Source organism: Petromyzon marinus, chromosome 4 (genome assembly GCF_048934315.1).
Source record: "Petromyzon marinus isolate PM22_M1 ecotype Great Lakes invasive population chromosome 4, UKy_Petmar_22M1.pri1.0, whole genome shotgun sequence".
Taxonomy (NCBI): domain Eukaryota; kingdom Metazoa; phylum Chordata; class Hyperoartia; order Petromyzontiformes; family Petromyzontidae; genus Petromyzon; species Petromyzon marinus.
The window spans coordinates 16,377,405-16,398,017 of record NC_133670.1 but is presented as its reverse complement, the minus strand read 5'-3'; the positions used below and the strand labels follow the sequence as shown (position 1 = coordinate 16,398,017).

Here is a 20,613-nt window from a genome sequence, read left to right as displayed (position 1 = left end):
AGCATGGTGAAGTATGGCCAAAGTTGATAGGCCTTCAGCCAATAATGGATTGACAGAGGGATGAAGTGTATTATTTCATATTTTAATATAACTAACAGACAGCCAGTTACTCTGGAACAGAAAATAAAAACAGCTGTGATTTTAATATACTCTTTTCAGCATCCTGTACTCAGAGCACTAAAAGTAATCCGCTTTTTTATGTAATAAAATGCCAAGACAATATGTATTGTGAGGGTATTTTAATATACTCGATGATTCATTCTGGCGAAAAGATTACTGAAAAGTTGGAGCAATTTTAAATTAACCGTGTCAGTCTTATGAATGAGTTACCCCCGCCTCTTGGATATCACGATCTATTATACGTCTTCCTAACTTCTCCCTCCATTTCAAGTCAATTCAACATTTATTTGTTACATGGAAAATCCCGTTTAGAGAGTGACCCAGGTAGTTTTCGGTATCAACAGCCTGCAGTCACTAACAATAGAGTTATTGTTGGGGTGGAGAGGAGCCCAGCCAGCAGTCAGGCACAAAACTCAAGGCAAGGATTACTTTTAATAGTATGATACACGTACCTAAGAGTCGTTGAGCCAGCTCAGCCTGAAAATCCTACAGAAAGACCAAAACAACAAATTAATATTTAGCATCATATAACTATGTACTTTAAACTTCAATCACATACATAATATTGATTGATGAGAACAGTTGAAAATATTCACTAAACTGGGTTTCAAAAGTCTGGAACTGAGAGCACGATTGAACAATTTTATTTTAAACGTCTATGCATTCATCTCTCATTACAATGTTTATTCGGTCACATTTGGCCAACTGCTAGATTCGTTGAATGGAATGCCTACAAACATCCAAAAATCATCACATTTAGTCAACCTAAATATTCATTTTTTTAATGTTTTCAGAATTATCACTGCTGATGACTCACTGTACCCCAGTGAATCCATAATCTGCCATCACACATTAAACACATTCCTGCGGAGGGAGCTGGTAGGAACGTTGGGTTGCTCGGTCAATGACCAGGGTCAACGGCGGCACCACGTGGTGTGTTCCGCAAATATGCCCGACTGTGAGGACGGGCACAAGCCGGCGTGAGTAGGTTCAACGTTGAGTTTTATAAGGGAACCACGGGGTGACCAGCCCCTCCCCACCCAGCCCCACCCCTCCCACCCCCTACCCAGCCCCACCCCTCCCACCCACCCCCCCACCCAGCCCCACCCCTCCCACCCACCCCCCACCCAGCCCCTCCCCTCACCACCCAGCCCCACTCCTCCCATTTTTTGATGCATGACGGATGGACACAATAATCCCCTATGGGCTGGTGTAACCAGGAGGTTCCTACCAGTATTAACATCACCTGCCAACACTATTTAAGATTCTCCATAACCTCAATACTTCCTGACAAAGGCTAATCAGCCAAAATGTTGGGATTTTCTTGTTGTCCCGGTGGTAGTATTAAAATCATATTATTACTCATGTCATTTAATGTTTAACATCAAGCAACATTCTTGTGTGTTAGCATATTTTAGAAAAAATACCATTAGTTTTCGACTTTTGAATAAACCATCCAGTGCTTGTTCATGGTCCTTGCAGACCTGCCCATTTATAAGGCCCTAAGTGCTAGACTTACTGAAATGACGAGCTGGTCTTTGGAGAATATCACAAATCGGATGTCCTTCAGTGTTGTGCCCTGGTGATTCTGACTGAAGTTGATAACTTCTTCAAACATGAAACTTGAAACCATCAAGGGCGAGTATTTGAGATTTCCTGTGCCAAGTGCTGGGAAGGAGATGGAAGAAACCCCATCACGATGGGCCATCTCCAGGCTACGTTTCATGAATTTTTTTAGATGATTCCCATTGTCCCAGGAACCCAGGGTGGTGTGGTACAACGCCTGGCATTGGAGATTGAGGCCCGTCACATCCGTCTTCACAATCTTCCCAGAACTAATCGACTGGCCCTGGATCGCAGTGTCAACGAGAGTCTGCAGTGTTGGGCCGGCCTTACGGAAAATGGCACTGGACACCCCTCCAGAATCCATCTTCATGTTTGCTGAGGTTGTGTTTATGATGACATCAGACTGTAATAATAAAAATATATATTTAAATGAGAGCTAAACAACTAGGTTTTAATTAATAGAACACACAAATAAACAATGTTATTTAATTGACTGAACTTATTTCTTGCATACAAAATATACATGTTATATTAAGCAGGAATGATTCATCACGTTTGGGCATTCGATAAAAAATACCGTAAATAAGATTAACAAATGTATTATTATACTTACATTTTCATTTTCAATGCTGCCAACAACCAAGGAGATATTAAGGCCTTCTTTTGTGATCATGCAGGTTGGAGAGGTTGATACTGCTGTAGAACTTTGGATTTTAACAGAAGCTGGCAATGAAAATGTTAATCTTGTTTGTGGAGTTGCTATTGGAGTTTTGCCTACCTTTGACAAAAGTGCATTTACTAGAGCATGGACTACATTATCGTTCAAATCAATAAATAAGACATCAGTCAGACAATTGCCAGGATCATTGACTTGGCCAAATTCAGCAACAGCATCTATCAGTGCTTTGGCGCAAACTTCTAACGGATATCCACTGTTCTGAAACACGAGGCCTGGCAATGCAGCAGATTGGTGTCCACGTGTTCCCACCAGCTTCAGGGCCTTTTTGAGCCCTTGCTTCAGCTGAACAACCTTGGACATGTCAACATTTCCATTACATTTCTCAAAAAGTTGACAAATAACATGAGCTACACTTTTGCACGGCAGCTTGCCTGGCACAGACATTACAGCTTCACCAGGTTGTGGTTCTCCATTGTCCTGAATGTACTGAGCACAAGATCTTGATGTGTCTGGGCCTGCTGCTTCTGAAAGGACTTTTCCAAAGCCACTTTTGAAGCACATTTTTGTATCAGCGGCATTAATGATGATATCAACCTGACTTTTTAAGATGTCTCCTTTGTATATCGAGATGGCAAGGTTGGCAGATAAAACCTCCTGGCATTTCAGCTGCATCCCTACCTGCTGAGAAGCAGCAGCACCTCCAACATCAATCAAGACCATGCAATTCTGGTTTGCTTCTGCAATACTTTTGATAACACTTTCGTTTTCTCGAATATACTTGGCTGCACCTGGTTTGTTAAATTTAACTGACTTTAATACAATTTCAGAACATTTTTTTTCAAATAAGTTTTTTATTTTGTCAACATCATCAGGGTGTCCACTGACTTCAAGCAAAGTTTCACTCAACGTTTTGACATTCTTGTTCAACAGTGTTTGATCTTCAAATATTTTTTCATATTCTTGCAAATATTTTAATATATTTCTTGACTTTATAGGAATTTGCTCAGTAATTCTTAAATGTTTTTCACAGAAGCCATTAAGTTCTTGGCATGTCTGATCCACAGCATTGCCAAAACCTGCAACACTTACTTTCATGCAGAAACCAGCATCATCTAGGCTTTTGTTGATAAACACTTGCGAAATGCTATCAACCTTATTTTCTTCGAGATAACTGAGCAAATCAGTCCACTCACTACCTCGCGTTGCATGCATGGACTCTTCTGGAATGGTAAACGATCCCTCTGTAAATGTTTTCTCTATAAAGGATTCTGCTTTTCCTAACTGGTTAGCAAAAGCAGTTATGGAGATTGAATTGTTATTTTTTAATTGTATTTTTGCATGAATCTTATTAGAAAATAAATCTGTATTTAAAATATCCCGGCCTAACATTTTCAAAAACATTACAATATTACTAGATATTTTTACTTCTTTGCTTGATATACCCTTCAGATGTTTGGATATTTCATCCTTAATTTTCTGGCAATCTTGTGGCATGCCTTTGACTGTCAAGGAATATGATTTTTCATCAAATGTTAATTCTGATTCTTTAAACTTGGCACGAAGATCTGCTTCAATTTCCAGCATCTGGATTAAATGATATTTGTCTGGACTTTCTAGTGATATGCGATCACTGATAATCTGACTCTCCCTTAAGAGGTCATCCTGAACTTTCTTTACAATGGGTTGCATTTGTTTGCAAACATCTTGCACATCCTGATTTCTTCCAGAAACAATTATATGTGCTTGTTGAGAGTCATAATCAACCAGCACATGATCATGATTTGAGACTTCTTGTTTAACCCTTTCCCATGCAGCTTTAGAGCAGGGCAAAACTGTCTTCGAATACATTTCACAGAATTTTAGAAAACATATTTTTGCAGTTTGTTGCCACTTTGAAGCGAGGCTCTGAAAATTTACTGCGCATTCGTTCAGTTTGGATGTCAAAGTAATTTTACCATTTGAGCCAAGAGAAAATGAAGTGTTTGCTTTCTTTAGAATATCTTTCAGCTGATCCATGGAAGAACTATGTTTTGAAATAAACTGAATAATCTCAGAATCAACTACAATGTCAAATGGTTCAGGCTTTGCTATTCGAATTTGTTTTCCAAGAGTCGAAGCTAACGCATGATAGTAGGGATAGACCTTCAGTTCTGCTTCATTTAATTTGTGTTTTCTTGATACAACTTTCTGAGCCACTGCAATAACAGACAATGTTTTATTATAATTAACATTTCCCGTCATAATGTTGATATGAGAGCATTTTTTACAGAGTAAAAAAAACATTATTTAAAATTAAATTCAACGTTGTGCAAGTCTGCGTATGTGTGTGATTTAAATAAAATGCGGCCCATGATCCAGTAAAAGGTAATATAAAACATATAAGATTTAGAATACACCTTACAAAGAGCTTTGTGCAAAGTTAACCTGATATGTTTAATCGGCAGTCGAATGATTTCCAAACGAATGCAATAGAGTTCACTGTTGTAATAAGATCAAGTTCACAATGTAGGCGTCTGGAATGTTCTGCTCTCACCTGCTGGTTCTAAGAATGAGAGGTAAGCAGCTGCTTTGTTGTCTTCCAAATGAACATCGGAGAGGGGGCCGCCGCCACTCTTGGCCGAGTTCTCAAAATACAAAGTAAGAAGGTCTTCACACAGGTTCCCTTTCGAAGCCTCCACCAGCAGACAGTTCGACGCATCAAGCATTGTCGCTGTGATTTTGTACTGAACCAATTGCCTCTTGGCACAAATCTTCAATGCTGATTTCCAGTCTGACATACATGACAGAAATACATTAGAAAATACGACCGATTAGCATGGTTGGCTACGTATGGTGCGAAATAAGTTCAACTAACATACATTAGTGAGGAGTATTTATATTCATAATAGATGTACGACTCAATTGACATTTTTATTTACAGTGATCCACTTTTTATGTTTTGTAAATGTCCATTGATTTCAAAATCTCAGATTAAACCCTACCTTTTAAATCATAAATCCATCATTCACAACATTTATGTGTAAGTTCACAAACATGTTTTAAAAATTGTTTAAATAATGTACAGCCTCGTGTCAATCCATCCAATGCTGCATAAAGGTCACCCTGTGATGTGTGGGTTTATTTGGGTTGTTTGGCCATGCTTAAGTGCGAGTTGGTCAAGGGGAACCAGGACCGGTTCAGATATCACTCGCCACAATTAGCCGTGGCCAAGAACCAAACTCAAGGCATCCAATTATTCGTTCAGTGCGCAAACCACTGCTCCACCATTCCAACCCCATATTTTAAAATGTAATACTTTGGAAACTGACGTGAACTTTGAAAATAATACATTTTCAGTCCTGCTAATTATGATGAGAACAATGATTAAAAATCAGTAATTTTTTGGGAAACTCAGCTTACCTATTGGGTTTATGAAGGTCACTACAGCTACTTCGCCACCCTTCAGGTATTCTATATCACAGACTTCAGCATCAGTGATGGATGCCACATATAAGTTGATCATTTCCATTTGGATGGTTGTTGGAAATCCTGTCAGAATCAGCCGCCGCTTGTCAATAATCGCATCTATCTCCGCAGATGAGTAGACAGAGATCTGCAACCTTTTATTTCCAATGGCATGCTCTTTAACTGCTTGCATCTTCTGTACAGCTGTTGATAAAAACGTAATGTTGCAAACATTGAAAAGAGTAAATTAATAACCCAAGAAAATAGGTATTACAAAGGGTTTATTGAATAAATAATGTAACCTCTAATTGGTTAGAATGTAAGACGTTGTTTTCTTTCATCGGATTCTTAGATTATTGTTTTAATATGCCATTAGCAATAATGTAACAAACATATACAAAACAATCACACATAAGCTGCATCGGAGATATTCTGTATGTAAAATTAGGCATTTCCTCTACGAAAGTCTGGTTGTAGACACACCAGGGTCATGATGGCGAACAGTGCTTACCTTCCTGGCTGCAGTCCAGCCATAGTTTGGTTTTGGTTAGGGGGTAGACATCAACTGGCTCCTTTGTGACATTCTCTGCGTATAGCTTCAGGTATTCATCTCCAAACTCGTCAGCACCACACACAACTACCCCTTCTACAAATGTAGATGAATCAAGATCTTCACGTGTTATTTCTACAATATAAGCAAAAATCAAAATCAAACTGCATTTCAAGACACTGTATAGCACATTATAGCACATGATCATGAAGACATGTAAATGTAATATATATTTGTTTAAAGGACGTGGACACTGGAAAAGCAAACTTAAAATAATAGAGTACAATACTGCAACTGTATTTATGTAATAATGTACACAAACCATTTGCATCTGTTGTTGAACTTGACTCTGATTTCTGTTGAGATAAAACAAATTTTACATCAGTCAACAGCCATAGTGTATCGACTGCTGGATTGAAGCCTCAAATCGCCACCATCTCTCATGATCCTGAATGTAATAAACCCCTCAGTGTCAGCTGATTTCATCTCAGCATCTCCCCGGATACCCTCCTTGATGTTTTTTCCTTCCTTGGCTGCCATTGTCATTCTTCATCATGGCGATCATCTCCTCTTGCGATGTTTCCCTGCCCAAGCCCATTCAATTTAAATTGCATATTTTGAATTATGACTTCGAACTGCACATGTTTTCTAATCCATGCGTATCCCTTTATATACCGTATTGTAATTCCAAGCATGCATCGTCTTTCCATGCTTTGTTGTAAACTTTTTCAGATTTTGATCCATTTTCATTGACGATGATCATTTACTCTGATCTGTTATCAATAGTGGGTAGTACACAAAGAACTAAAACTTTCTTTAGGCACATTAGTATGTTATGTTTGATGCTTGAGTTTAGCTTTCCATAAGCACTCTAACTTTCTGTCTATCTGTCCACTGATGCATGAAGAGAAACGTGATGCCTCTAACTTTTGTGTTTCTCTAATACATGTGTAATTTTAATATTACACCTCTCCGTGCTTCTGTGAATACTTTCCATTGTTTGCAAACTTATCATTTTTAAGTTAATGGAAATGTGTTGTGATCCATATGCCATATCAGGTAAAATGCATCATTGCATTGTTGTTTTCAAGCATGCATATGTATGATGTGTTTTCCTTGTACCTGTATAGTTTTAAAATACATATGTATGTGTAAGAATTTATATACACATGGTGCATTGCATTGGCATAATAAAGACCAGGGTATCAACCAAGTAATGATATAATTTGTATTTACTCAGAAAAACCTCACTTTACCAGGAGGATCTTGTTTTGATATATTTGCCCATTTCATTTATGATTGTTTTGCTTGTGAGAGGAAACCAGATTTATCCAGAAATAAATCATAAGTACAGTGGAGTAACACTCAAAGGTCTTCCCAAGATGGATTCAAGAGCCCATGTTCTCTCCTGTAATGCCAACTTCTGGCCATCTCGCATTTCGATCACATTTAGTCTCCACTTGAAAATAGATAAATTAATTCCACTGCTACAAACGAAATGCAATGTTACAGCTGTCCATCTCACTCTGGATTGTCAGTCAATATGACATATGTGGTTGAAGTGTGCAGCTCACTGGAGGGACTGGTGGCACTTTACAAAAGGGCTGGAGTTTCAAATGCGTCGTGCCAAACCCGGGCAGCTCGATAGTGTGCGTGTTCCGTTGCAGAACACGGTCTCGCACTGAAAAACAAAAATACAGACCAAGACACACAGGTGTAGCAAACCGTGTGGACCATGACTTTATATTAATTTCAAGTTCTTACCCGAAGGAATGATCACTGGCTCAAGCTCCTCCATCCCCATCCTGATCCCATGCGCCAATATGGATCTCATATCACACTCCAATAACATGGTTCATGAGCCCTAACTTTGGAAGGATAGATAGTTCAGGTGGTTTCCTGTCGTCTTCCCTAAGGACCGATACAATTTTATTAAGAAACAACTGATATACAGTAATACAGTATTTGATGTAAAAAGATGTTAGATAATGAAATAACACGGATGATACCGACAGCACTGCAAACTAACAGATGGTGCATCGATTGCCCAAAAATTAGCACAATCTTTTACTTTAAAAGCTGAAGGCAGCACGACGTCTAGGAGTGAACTCAACGTTTCCACTGTGATCTCGTTTCGATGAGGTTGCACAATTTTTATTCGTGTGAGGAGGCATTTGCATCCTGGAATTTGGGACACTGAAATGGGAATTCCCGCACTGTTGTGTTTGGGTTGTTCCTGACTTCGCACCTTCGAATGAGAACGGTTGGCTAAGTACGGTGCGAACGAAGTGCGACATGCATACACTGTCTCACGGCTGCAAACAGAGATGAACATCACTCCAGTGCTCATTGGACCAGGGAGACACTTTTGACTGGTGGAGTATATTTTGGTAGTCGTTTTGGGAAAGCAGAGAGAGATAAACACTCTCAGTTATCAACCCCGCAGCATTAGAGGACTGCCACCGCCAGAGGGCGCATTGATCAACTCGACAGAGACACCAAAAAACCTGCTTGGTCACCACGGTCGGAAATCCCCTAAATATGTCGTACAGTACAACCAAATATATAAAAACACCGTGTATTTCGACTTCAGATATCACACTCAGGGCGATGAAACAACGCAGCAGAAACAGGAAGTATATCACTGGAAATCCCTGACATTTTGGTCGAGAGCTCATCAGGACACACGTACATCATGAAAAATACACGAACTTGTTGACGTTCAGGTCGGTGTTACAGCACTTTTGAGATGTGTGCGTGTATATATACATTGTGTGTGTACATACATACACACACAATGTATTCATTCATCCAACACAACATGGATTGACTATTCTAGATTTGAAGCTTTCGTGACTGCAAGGATCCATACTCTTTGGTTCTATTCGGTAAAGTCACGTAGGTAAAAAATAAAACAAAAATCACGACGTTTCGGCCACAACACAAGTGGCCTTCATTTTTGTTGTTTTATTTTTTACCTACGTGACTTTACCGAATAGAACCAAAGAGTGTGGATTGACTCATGAAAAAGCGGTTTAGAGATTCAGCTCAAAGAAGAAAGGTTTTACCCATTATTCATTTGGCCATTGTCAGTGGTTTTGCCTCGTGTGGGAAGAAACCGGAGTTACCCGGAGACAACCCATTAAGAACAAGAGGGGATAACGCTTTTACATAATTTCCGCACAGATGCGTTCACGAACCCACAGTACTGCCGGCGGGGCTTGTCTACGTGTGATCCACCGACCTATCCCCTCCAAAGCGCTGGTACGTAGAGGCGTGATCTTATCACACTAAACTAACCGATGAAACTAAACTACAATGTTTAAAAATATATCTTTTACCAGGTTAAGGCCCACTGACCTATAACGCTCTTTTTCAGAAGCGACCTGGCTATCACAAATGATAGCTCAACGAAGTGGCTTTATCGTCGCGTGGAAATGTAAACGCAGCCAAATACTCCAAACGCCGTGTTTCTAAATGTGGAGGGGAAACACCCGGAGGAAAAATCCACAGGGGAGAGAGAGAGAGACACGCGAACTCCAAATACACAGCAAGCAGGCGTCAAAGTCGAGATCGAACCCAATGACCTCCTGCATACCGGGCGAGGAGGTTAACATCTGGGCCACCTTGCGGCGGCAGCACCACACGGTGGCCCAGATGTTAACTGCGCTTTGGACATCACCACACGGTGGCCCAGATGTTAACTGCCCTTTGGACATCACCACACGGTGGCCCAGATGTTAACTGCGCTTTGGACATCACCACACGGTGGCCCAGATGTTAACTGCGCTTTGGACATCACCACACGGTGGCCCAGATGTTAACTGCGCTTTGGACATCAGCACACGGTGGCCCAGATGTTAACTGCGCTTTGGACATCACCACACGGTGGCCCAGATGTTAACTGCGCTTTGGACATCACCACACGGTGGCCCAGATGTTTACTGCGCTTTGGACATCACCACACGGTGGCCCAGTTGTTAACTGCGCTTTGGACATCACCACACGGTGGCCCAGATGTTTACTGCGCTTTGGACATCACCACACGGTGCGCTTTGGACATCACCACCTTCTTCTTGCCTTACCTGTTCCGCTGTTGAACCTCACCACGACGGTTCCATCTTTCTCCTCGACGGTGCAATCCCCTCCGCCAGATTTCCTCTTGATTTCAAAGTAGTTGGCGAGGCTTCTCTTCACATCGCCGTTAAGGGGGCCAGGGCCTGGAATGCCCTCGATTACGCACGCGAGGTCCTCCGAAACTTCCATGTCCGCGACGACTCGGATCAACTAAATCCGACACATCGCAGGGACCGACGAGGAACGAAGCCGCACTTGGGGAGACGAAGCCGCACTTGGGGAAACGAAGCAGTCAACGAGCAAAGAACGAGAGAACGACGCGGGGGTCGGGCGACGGACACGGCTGCCCGTGACACACGGCTGCCTCGTCAAGTAACGCACGACTGCTGACACTCACAGAATTGGCGAGGCACAGCACTGGGACAAGACACCCCCACCACCACACACACAAACACACACAAACACCCCTTGCCTCTGTGTCTGCCCAAAGAGTTCCAAGCCCCCCCCCCCTTCCTGTAAATTACCCGTGGCCACGTCACTTGAGGGTTTCTTTGCGCAACGCCGCACGACTTCCTCCTCGGTGCCGCTTGACCCGCGGTGTTCGTCTCCTCTCTGGGTTCACAGCCCTCTTCTTCCACCTCCTCTTCTTCCACCTCCTCCTCTGCTGGTTGTGGCAGATCGAGGTGAGCGGGACGCGTGTCTCGGGTGAGTTTGTTGTGTTTGCCGCTCGCCAGCCACATCGACCAAAGCCCAGTGAGTGAGTGAGAAGGGTTTCAGGCGTCTGCCGTGTGCGTTGCGCTCCGGATGAAGGATGCGGAACCGAAAGAGTTGGCCCGTAATTCGCAATGGCTTTTGACATGCGACATGCGTGTGTCTTTGTGTGTGTCCGTGTGTCTTTGTGTGTGTCCGTGTGTCTTTGTGTGTCCGTGTGTCTTTGTGTGTGTGTCCGTGTGTCTTTGTGTGTGTGTCTGTGTCTTTGTGTGTTGTTATTGATGGTTGGTGTTGTGTTGCATTGGGGACACGGGTCGCGTTCAATGTCTTTCTCGCCACGCTGGTCGCGGTTTCGTTGTGTCACAGTCCCGAGTCGTGCGTATGTTGTTTTGCTGCACGCCACGCACCCTGTTGTTGTTATTGTTGTAGTTATTGTTGTAGTTATTGTTGTTGTTGTAGTTATTGTTGTTGTAGTACTGCCATCCCCTTTAGATGCATCCAGTCAACATCGATTAACGTCGACGTACGGCAAACCTCTAGCCGAGGTCATGGACTTGTTAGTGAAAACAAAAACCGCGTTACAATTATCGGATTGGGCGGTGGTTGCGCAACAACAACAACAACAAAAAGTTTTCGTTGACAATTAGTTTCGTCAACATTTCACTGGCCCCCATTGTTCGTCAACCTTTCGATTGATTTTGTCACTGGACCCCTAGCGACGAGGAGGTGATGCGAGATTCCTCCCCCCCCCCCCACTCCTCCAATTCTAGATTTGAAGTTTTCGTGACTGCAATGATCCATACTCTTTTTAACCTACGTAAAGTCACGTAGGTTAAAACAAATGATGATTCCTGCACCCCCCCCCCCCCTCTTCATCAGTTTGCTGTTCCCAATTGAACGACCTTCCACGTCCTTCCTGGCGACATCTGGCGGATTGTTTGAAGGCTGCGAGCGGTGAAGGCGCTCCACGGGGACAAACACCGGGCGACTCTCTCCCCTTTATTTTCAAATTTTCTTGTTGTGGTTTTCACACCTGATGATGATTGCTTGTGTTGCAGTCGAAACGTCGTGAGAATTGTATTGTTTTATATTTTTTATTTTCTTTTATTGTTTCCCTTCTACGTGGTGACTTTACCGAAGGAACCAAGAATATGAATCCCTGCAGTCACGAAAGCTTTATGTTATTTTATTATTTCTTATTTATACGTGACTTTACCGAAAAAAACAAAGAGTAATTCCTGCAGTCACGAAAGCTTCGAATCAAGTCAAAATTGTACTCTCTTTTTGTTTCTGAACCGAGTCGGCCGTGGGCCACCCCTAGGTCGACTCAGCCGCAAACGAGTACCCGTTGCGGTGTGTAAACATCGCCACTGCGGTGGGAGACAAAGGCGGCCGGGCGTGGTTGTTGGCCACCACCCCCCCCCCGCTCGTGTGCCGCGCCAGACTCTTCATAGGTGTTCGATCACAGCACTTGCCCCAATAGTTTGTTGCAGGCTATACGGGGGATATTTGTCTTTGTTTGGACTCCACTGCGCAGTGACCCAGGCCAACACCAGTTCCCTCCCTGCCCCTATTGACCAACCCGCACCGTGTGACCAACGTGGTGAAGTATGGTCAATCATCCCCTCCCCCCGCGAGCAACGTGACCTCGGGTCGGAGGTCTTCATTCAGCAGTGGATTGGGGAAGGGCTGTAGTCGTATTGTAAATCATGACAAAGTGCAGCACCACTGGTGGGATTTTATGTTTGATTTGAAATGGAGTTCCCCTACGGCGTGAGCCCTAGTGTGACCGCAAGACGTCGCTACATTACATAAAAGGTTTTTGTTGGGTGAGATCGCCTAAATATAAACGTGTCGTTAAACCCGCCACAACCCGACACTGCCAATTAGTAAGGTTTGTCACGTAAACCAAACGTGCCAATCGGTTACTACTTCAGCACACCGAGTGTGTTGGAGAGCAAACCCACAACATTTACAACCAGCCTCATCAGACGATTATCCAGAATTGTAAAGAAGTCCTTCAGTTTCGGTCTTAAATTGAGTAAAGTTGATGCCATCAGCGTGATCCTATCAGGTGCGAAGACCAGAGGGGAGTTAATGTAGCCATTACGTTCACCGAAATATCGCTACATTAACCGAAATGTCAAATAGATTTCATGAGCGAAACGGAAAATCAATGGGATCGCCTTTTGTAACGTGACTTAAACGTCGCTAAAATTGCGTCCGCACGTGTTTTTGTGCGCTGGCAGGCGGCGGTGTGCCATGGCAACTGGAGGGAATGAGTCTTGGACTGCCGAGTTGGGGCTGCAGAATGCTGTGATAATCAGCTCCGTGAAACTTATGACATCAGCTCATCTCAGGAACTATGAAATAAGACGACGGCTTGAGGATGAGCATGAAAGGAATGTTTGTTGTGGAGTTATTTACCCCTACAACGACAATGCAGATGAGGCTCTCATTGCCTTTGCCAGAGCCAAAGGTAAATTACAGTAAGGAGGATGAGCCTTCCACTCAATGCATTAGTGACACCGCCTGACCAAATCACCCAGAGTGCGCCCGATCTAAGTCAGATCTTGGAAGCTAAGTCACACCTATAGCTTGAATGGGCAATCACCACGCACAAACAGCTGTTATAGGTTGCTACAGGGTTATGTTTTCAGCAGAGGGCAGTGCAGAAAAAAATAATTGTTGTACTCTACAATGCCCCGGCGTCTAGGCTCCCCATTTTCACCAACCCACAGTGGCCAGCCTGGTGAAGTATGGTCAGATAATCCCTAACACGCACGGGGTGGGTAGGATAAACGGGCTGCACAGGATACAGCTTATCAATGGTAAAACGCTGATAGAACTCGTATCCATTGGCAGGGTCGCAAATAAATATAATTCATGGATAAGTGGGAGACAATAAATAGTTTCAGTGTAATACAATATAGGATTAAGTTACGTGCTTAAGAATATGTATATAACGTAAAGTACGGTAACTCAGTACAGCACTGTATACAACTGTCATCATAATTGGTTTTAAACTTTTGTCCTCTCCTGGATATTGATTTAGATATTAGCATGTTAAAACTGGTGGATTAACACCTCTGCTTGTGTGCAATTACAACTTAATGCAAAGGATATATTTTGAGATGTAGCTTGCATACGATTATTGACTTTTAAAATATGAACGATTGAAAATGGAATGCAGCACTTACAAATATTTTTTTCTTTCAGATGTGGATGTCTTTATAGACAGCAACAAATATCCGACAAGAAAATACAGTGAAAATAAACAGGTACTTTATCGTGCGGAACTGACAAAATTTGATACAATATTGAAGATATCACTGATACCAATATATCTCCACACTTTTTAGTGTTGTAATGTAGTACAGTTTTAATGTGGTCTACAGTCTGTTTTACAATGTTAATTGTAGACCATGCAATATTTTGGCCGGGGTACATTCAATTGTTCAAATTGGGCATGTGCTAAAGTGAAGTGGATACGTTTAATGAGAAAAATGTTTTTATTGTCCAGCTCTGGCAGAGTGATTAACTTACAAAAAATCACAAGCTCATATCCCGGTCAGGGGTTACGTCTATCACTCACGAAGATCGATAATATGAGCATCAAGTCACAAGCAGCCAACATTTGTAAGACGTGTTCTCTCATAGGCATTCCAAATTTCCCTACTGGCTCTGGGCCACCGATAGAATTGAGTGCAGCCCAGTGGTAATTTGATCAGAAAGAGACTTTTAATTTAGACTTTGACCAAATATAGTACATTAAATTTAAACCTGTAAAACGAATACGTAAGTTCAGTTAAATATGGGATTCGCAAAAGTACATATTCCTCAGCAGTTCAGCATCAAGGCTGGTCCTAATTTAGGATACAGGATGAACATGATTTAGGCCTAGAATCAATATTAGTTACCATTTCATAATAGAGGTTTTTGGGTTAGATCGCATTATTTATAAATGTGTCATAACCCTCCACCACCCGACACGGCCAATCAGCAAAAAAGTGTCACGTTGACAAAAGACAAATAGTTCACTACTTTAGCCCACCGGTGTGTTGAAGAGTGAATCCACATTTACAGTTTGAGAACGACGTTTCGCTGGTAATTACATCCAGCATCATCAGGCAATTCGCCAGAATGGTAAAGCCCTCACTTGCTCCCGGTCTTAAATAGAGCAGCAGGGTGACGTCATAATTTAACTCATTCAGGTGCACCTGAATAGCCAATTCTAGATATCGCCTGATGAGGCTGGTTGTAATTACCAGCGAAACGTCGTACTCAAACTGTAAATGTTGTGGATTCACTCTTCAACACACCGGTGGGCTAAAGTAGTGAACTATTTGTCTTTTGTCAACGTGACACATTTTTGCTGATTGGCCGTGTCGGGTGGTGGAGGGTTAGAACACATCTATAAATAACGCCATCTAACCCAAAAACCTTTATTATGAATAATATTGGTCGCGAAAGCCTATGTGTTAAACTAATTAGTTACCATTTGTAAGCCTGCCTGCTGTTGGCTCGGGTTGGGTGGTGTCACCCAGAGATGTGCTATTTATAATCTTTAAGCTTGATATACTTTGTTCAAATAAAATAAAACCTAACCACGATCATGAATACCACATGATAAGAATAAGGTATTGTACCAGGCAATGGCCCTCAGTTGCAATAAACACTTCCAACAAAGTCCTTTAATGTTGTAAATATTTGCTTTGTTGATTCACACTTTTTGTGAAATCCAATTGTCTTATTAGCACAATAAAGAAGAGTATTTGTACACAGAGCCGTTCCCATAGTACGGAGAGTCAGAGCGACTGCCCGAGACCCCGCCCTTCCGCCCTTGTGGGGGGGGGGGGGGTGCTTCAATCGATATCACAGTGCCAGGTGTAATGCTTCAGGTTCAGTTTGAAGGCATCGGGGGCCCACACAATGGTATTTGTCCTGGGCACTGCAACCCGCTATAGTCAGCCCTCACTGCCCTGTTTATCCAGTATAATGATAACTACGTATTAAAACACTCTTTGGTTCTTTCGGTAAAGTCACGTAGATAGAAAACTAACTAATAGATCACGACGTTTCGATCGCAACACAAGCCACCGTCTTCAGGTGAAACAATACAGCAGGCGGACTGCTGAGGCAGGAGGAAATGTAGCGAGAGAGCTGCTGCAACCAGAGGTTATATGGGTTTGTGGTGGGTACAACCCAAGGGTAAGTTGGCGGGGCTAGGGATGGAATTTGCAAGTAAATGTAACGGGCGAGAGGGTGGGGGTGAAATTTACAGAGGGAACAAGTTTTTTTAACTAGTAGTAGCAGTAGCTCTCTTGCTACATTTCCTCCTGCCTCAGCAGTCCGCCTGCTGTATTGTTTCACCTGAAGACGATGGCTTGTGTTGCGGTCGAAATGTCGTGATCTATTAGTTATTTTTCTATCTACGTGACTTTACCGAAAGAACCAATAAGTATGATTTCCTGCAGTCACGAAAGCTTCAAATCAATGTGTATTGAATGCTACAGCATTTCGTGTTGAACATTGTATTTCATAATTCTTTCATAAATGGACATTTTTGATACTTATATTTGAAGCATATTTTTTTGGTCACAGCCTCTGGCAGCTGTGCAGAATTATCAAGCAGGAAAGTAATGTTCTCTAGGAAGGAGTTGACAGGAATGTTTTAAAACCATCATGTGGTCACACTGGCTGGTGACACGCAAGGATATATATTCAAGCTGAATAACACCAACTTTTGTTGTTTTTGAACGTGATTCTCTTTTTCAGAAACATTCACAAAGTAATCTGGAAAACGCAGGCCACCAAGCCAAGTCAGCATCAGGTCATAACACACTGGAAGTGGATGAATATATATTTAAATACCTTTCTAAAGTTTATAACAGAGATCTTGATCATCTGAAACGCAAGTACCAATTTACGATAAAGACAACAAAGAGTATTGATCAACAAAAGACATTTCTTGAGATTAACGGGTATGGAATTGAGCAGCCAACGGCTGAAGCAGTTGAGCACATGGTTGATTTGTACCAATATGTCGCTACAAATGTCCAGCAGTTGAAAACACTGATTCCAGATGAAGCAAGTGCAATGGATCCAGTTGTGTTGGATAAATTATTCAGTAAAACCGAACAGCATTTCACCAGTGTTGTGATAAGGAAATCACCACCTCATATTATTTTTACAGGCAACTACAAAGAGGTTGATTGGGCTCAAGATGAACTTTTCAAAGATTTGCAAAGTCAAACAAAAAGTAGCATGAGCAATGAAGACACAGCATCATTTTCGAAGATACATCAAACGCCTGGCTATGTTAAAGACTCAAGACAGTCAAACACTGAACTTTTACAAGCTTCAAAAATTAACTCTGAATTTGTTATGGAAATATTTAAAGATGAATTAGAGCAGCTGAAAAAAAGACATAACTTTAACATAAGTGTCAAACGAATGCCTGGTCAAATTAGTACAGTGCATATAATGTTGCATCCAAATGACAAGAACACATTTTTGTTTAATGACGCTATGGAAGCTTTTACAAATTTTTTTCAAAGCAAAAATAAAAACATTCGACACAGCATATTTAAGATCACGAAAGACTTGCCTGAAAGACAACTTGATGATGCCATTTCGACTGCGAAAAAATCATATCCAGAAATGCTCTTCCAAAAGGATGAAAGCCTGACCGAAGTGACTATTGTAGGATATGTAGCAAAGGTTGCAGGAGATGTAGACCAGGTTGAGAAAGCACGGGATCTGCTGTATGAAACATTATATGGTTTTAGTCATGGATCCTCATCAAAAAGAAATAAACCTAATGCTCACGTGACCATGAATTCTGGCACGATCCCCACTGCAAAACCAAACCAAGAAAACAATAAAGACAAATGCCCAATATGTATGGATGATTTCACATGTAAAACATCCCTGGAAAAATGTAAGCACTCTTTCTGCAAGGAATGCATTGATCAGTCAATGAAGTTAAAGTCAGTATGTCCAATTTGCCAGACAGTTTATGGCAAACTAGAAGGTGATCAACCAAAGGATGCCTCAATGAAGGTAACGACTTACTACAAAACTTCTTTGCCAGGATATGAGAAGTATGGAACCATTGCAATAGACTATGACATCCCAAATGGCAGACAGGGGGTAAGTACTTGATATAAATAGTTATGTATATTAAGTGCACTTGAATTAGGTGCAAAGACAACTCATGTACTAATAATGTTACAGTTTTGTGAATAAACGACATTTGTTATATCGCTTGTCTTATTTTCGCTTATTTTGCCATGTAGCCAGAGCACCCACGTCCTGGGAAGCTTTATCATGGAACAACAAGGAAAGCATATTTACCTGATTCGCAAGAGGGGAGGCATGTACTCAGCCTCCTCCAGCGGGCATTTCATCAGAGGCTCATCTTCACTATTGGGACATCGTCAACCACCGGGCTGCAGGACTGTGTCACGTGGAATGACATCCACCATAAAACTAGCACACATGGAGGAGCTAACAGGCAAGGACTGATACGTTTTCGTTTTGTACTGATTAAAACGTGTTTGCTTCCTTTTAATTAGGAATGATTATTTAAAGTTGTATTATTCATTTACGTTCTCTCCAACATTGCCACATTTTGCTGTAATGAAGCTCAATAATGTAATATTATTTTAAAAGGCATGCTTGTGAAAAAATGCATAACAAGGACAACGTTTATAACATAGCAGCCTAGGATCTCTTCACCATACTGGGTTTGCATTGTTCAAATAAATATTTTAAAAGTTTTGCGAGCTTCATCTACATGCATTTTTTTCTCATTGTAGTTTTCCATTAATGACTTTACTTTTGCAATAGGGAGCAAATAACGTATTTATTACAAATGGTAATGTACTGTTTAGTGTATTTTACTATATCTCTAGAAGGATATTCAGCTAACATGTTATATGACAATAGATACCATGCAAATTAATGAAACAGATTATATTAAACACATGTTGATATTGAAGTGTGTTTACTGTTTGTTGCCATTTCAGCTATGGATATCCAGATCCTGATTACCTGAAGCGTGTACAGGAGGAGCTGAAAGCCAAGGGCATTTTTTGAATTTCGAAAAATGCGAGATTCTTATCTCGAAAACTCCAAAGTGATTCCATTAAGACATTCAAGAGTCAACAATGCATGTCAACATGTAAGAATTGTCGCCAAGCATTTGTGTTTAAACTGATTCTATCAAGCTTACATGTATATTTTCTAACAAAAAATGTGCTGCTGGTGTTATGTGATGAGATGGCAATCCACACAGAAGAGTGCATCACAATATACAGAAGAATAGCCCACGAAAGTTGACATCACAGAACTACTTACTTGATTCATCAAGTGACCTTCAATTTGCACGACGAATGCATACATATCAAACAACTTTAAAAATGTTCATTACACGGCAGTCAAAGTGAAATATTTAATTCTCAGTCAGAAATGTCTCACAATGTCAGAAATACATGTTTTTATGATGGGTTTTCATGCAGTCATTGGTGACCAAGCTGAGACCATTAACTCACAACACTTTAGAAACTTGTATTATAACAGGTCGCTGCCCGTAATTGAACCCAAATCCAGTTTGTCGAAATACTGAATGTGTTACAACCACACAAATTTGGTTATAACCACATGATGTATCATCTTATGGGTTCACTTTTTCCTGTCATGTATTACAATAACTTACCGTATTTGTTTTTGGATTATGAAGCAATTCAACTTTCAATGGTCAATAAGCTGCTACTAAATTGCACACAAGTACGGTGATTCAACAGTGTCCTGTATTCTGCATCCCAACTGTTATTTTAAAACAGGTGTAAGCAGCTGCTTTAATCCTGTATTCACTAACCTCAAATGACTGCACCTTGTGTGGACAGTGTAACATGACAGGACTTTAGGACCAGTCTGGGCATACTTAAGAATGTTCATTTGCTATTCACTCTATTATGGTTTCTAGAGAGTGTCTGATTACATTATTGTGTGTACATTTTTCTTTGGGATATATTACAAACTTTCAAATTATGTCAAATTGAAAGTCATGACAATGGGGTTGTATGAATTAATGTCACGACTATAAAGTAAATTTTGATTTACAGCTTTCGTGACTGCAGGGATTCATATTATTGGTTCTTTTGGTAAAGTCACGGAGAAGGGAAATAATAAAAATATAAAACAATAAAATTCTCACGACGTTTCGACTGCAACACAAGCAATCATCATCAGGTGTGAAAACCACAGCAAGAAAATTTAACTATAGAGTACTACATTTTTTTTCAAACTGTCATTGACAATAGTTTTAATTTAAAAACTACATTTAGCTCAAAGGCTTGGTATTGAGTTGCTTCTATTATTACTGCATTAGACTGTAATATTACTGGTGTTTTTATTAGAATCATGGACACGTGCATGCTGAATAAACAAAATGAATTGA

The 20,613-nt window shown here is 41.2% G+C and overlaps 3 protein-coding genes across 4 annotated transcripts in view; 2 read left to right on the top strand and 1 right to left on the bottom strand.

Annotated features, from left to right (window-relative positions):
* LOC116938602 (protein mono-ADP-ribosyltransferase PARP14-like) overlaps positions 1-11,602 on the bottom strand; it is a 26,893-nt gene extending 15,291 nt beyond the window's left edge. The window contains exons 1-10 of the mRNA XM_032945932.2: positions 10,961-11,602; positions 10,445-10,646; positions 7,934-8,040; positions 6,682-6,715; positions 6,321-6,494; positions 5,765-6,013; positions 4,899-5,135; positions 2,300-4,560; positions 1,640-2,089; positions 573-606 (exon numbers count right to left, since the gene is read on the bottom strand). Of these exons, the coding sequence (XP_032801823.2) occupies positions 573-606; positions 1,640-2,089; positions 2,300-4,560; positions 4,899-5,135; positions 5,765-6,013; positions 6,321-6,494; positions 6,682-6,715; positions 7,934-8,040; positions 10,445-10,646; positions 10,961-11,176 (3,964 nt within the window). The 5' untranslated portion in view covers positions 11,177-11,602. The remainder of the gene's footprint in view (positions 1-572; positions 607-1,639; positions 2,090-2,299; positions 4,561-4,898; positions 5,136-5,764; positions 6,014-6,320; positions 6,495-6,681; positions 6,716-7,933; positions 8,041-10,444; positions 10,647-10,960) is intronic.
* Positions 1-20,613, top strand: part of LOC116938598 (prostaglandin E synthase 3-like) — a 175,319-nt gene that overhangs the window by 112,471 nt on the left and 42,235 nt on the right. The gene's annotated exons all lie outside the window — the stretch shown is intronic.
* Positions 10,992-20,613, top strand: LOC116938604 (E3 ubiquitin-protein ligase DTX3L-like). 2 transcript variants are annotated; one of them, XM_076058569.1, is made up of 7 exons: positions 10,992-11,119; positions 13,397-13,626; positions 14,367-14,428; positions 16,926-16,980; positions 17,344-18,302; positions 18,449-18,666; positions 19,181-20,613. In XM_076058569.1, exons 2-7 carry the CDS (start codon positions 13,410-13,412, stop codon positions 19,248-19,250), a joined length of 1,581 nt encoding a protein of 526 aa, XP_075914684.1. In that variant the 5' UTR covers positions 10,992-11,119; positions 13,397-13,409; the 3' UTR covers positions 19,251-20,613. The 2 variants fall into 2 exon arrangements, with proteins under 2 accessions (XP_075914684.1, XP_075914676.1); XM_076058561.1 differs by having other exon boundaries at positions 16,926-18,302.

Bases quoted from the DNA above. Each gene is read 5' to 3' on its own strand.
- LOC116938604 (XM_076058561.1), top strand. From the start codon at position 13,410: ATGGCAACTGGAGGGAATGAGTCTTGGACTGCCGAGTTGGGGCTGCAG. The intron at 14,429-16,925 runs GTACTTTATCGT...TCTCTTTTTCAG, and splicing joins AATACAGTGAAAATAAACAG to AAACATTCACAAAGTAATCT. The intron at 18,667-19,180 runs GCAAGGACTGAT...TTGCCATTTCAG, and splicing joins ACACATGGAGGAGCTAACAG to CTATGGATATCCAGATCCTG.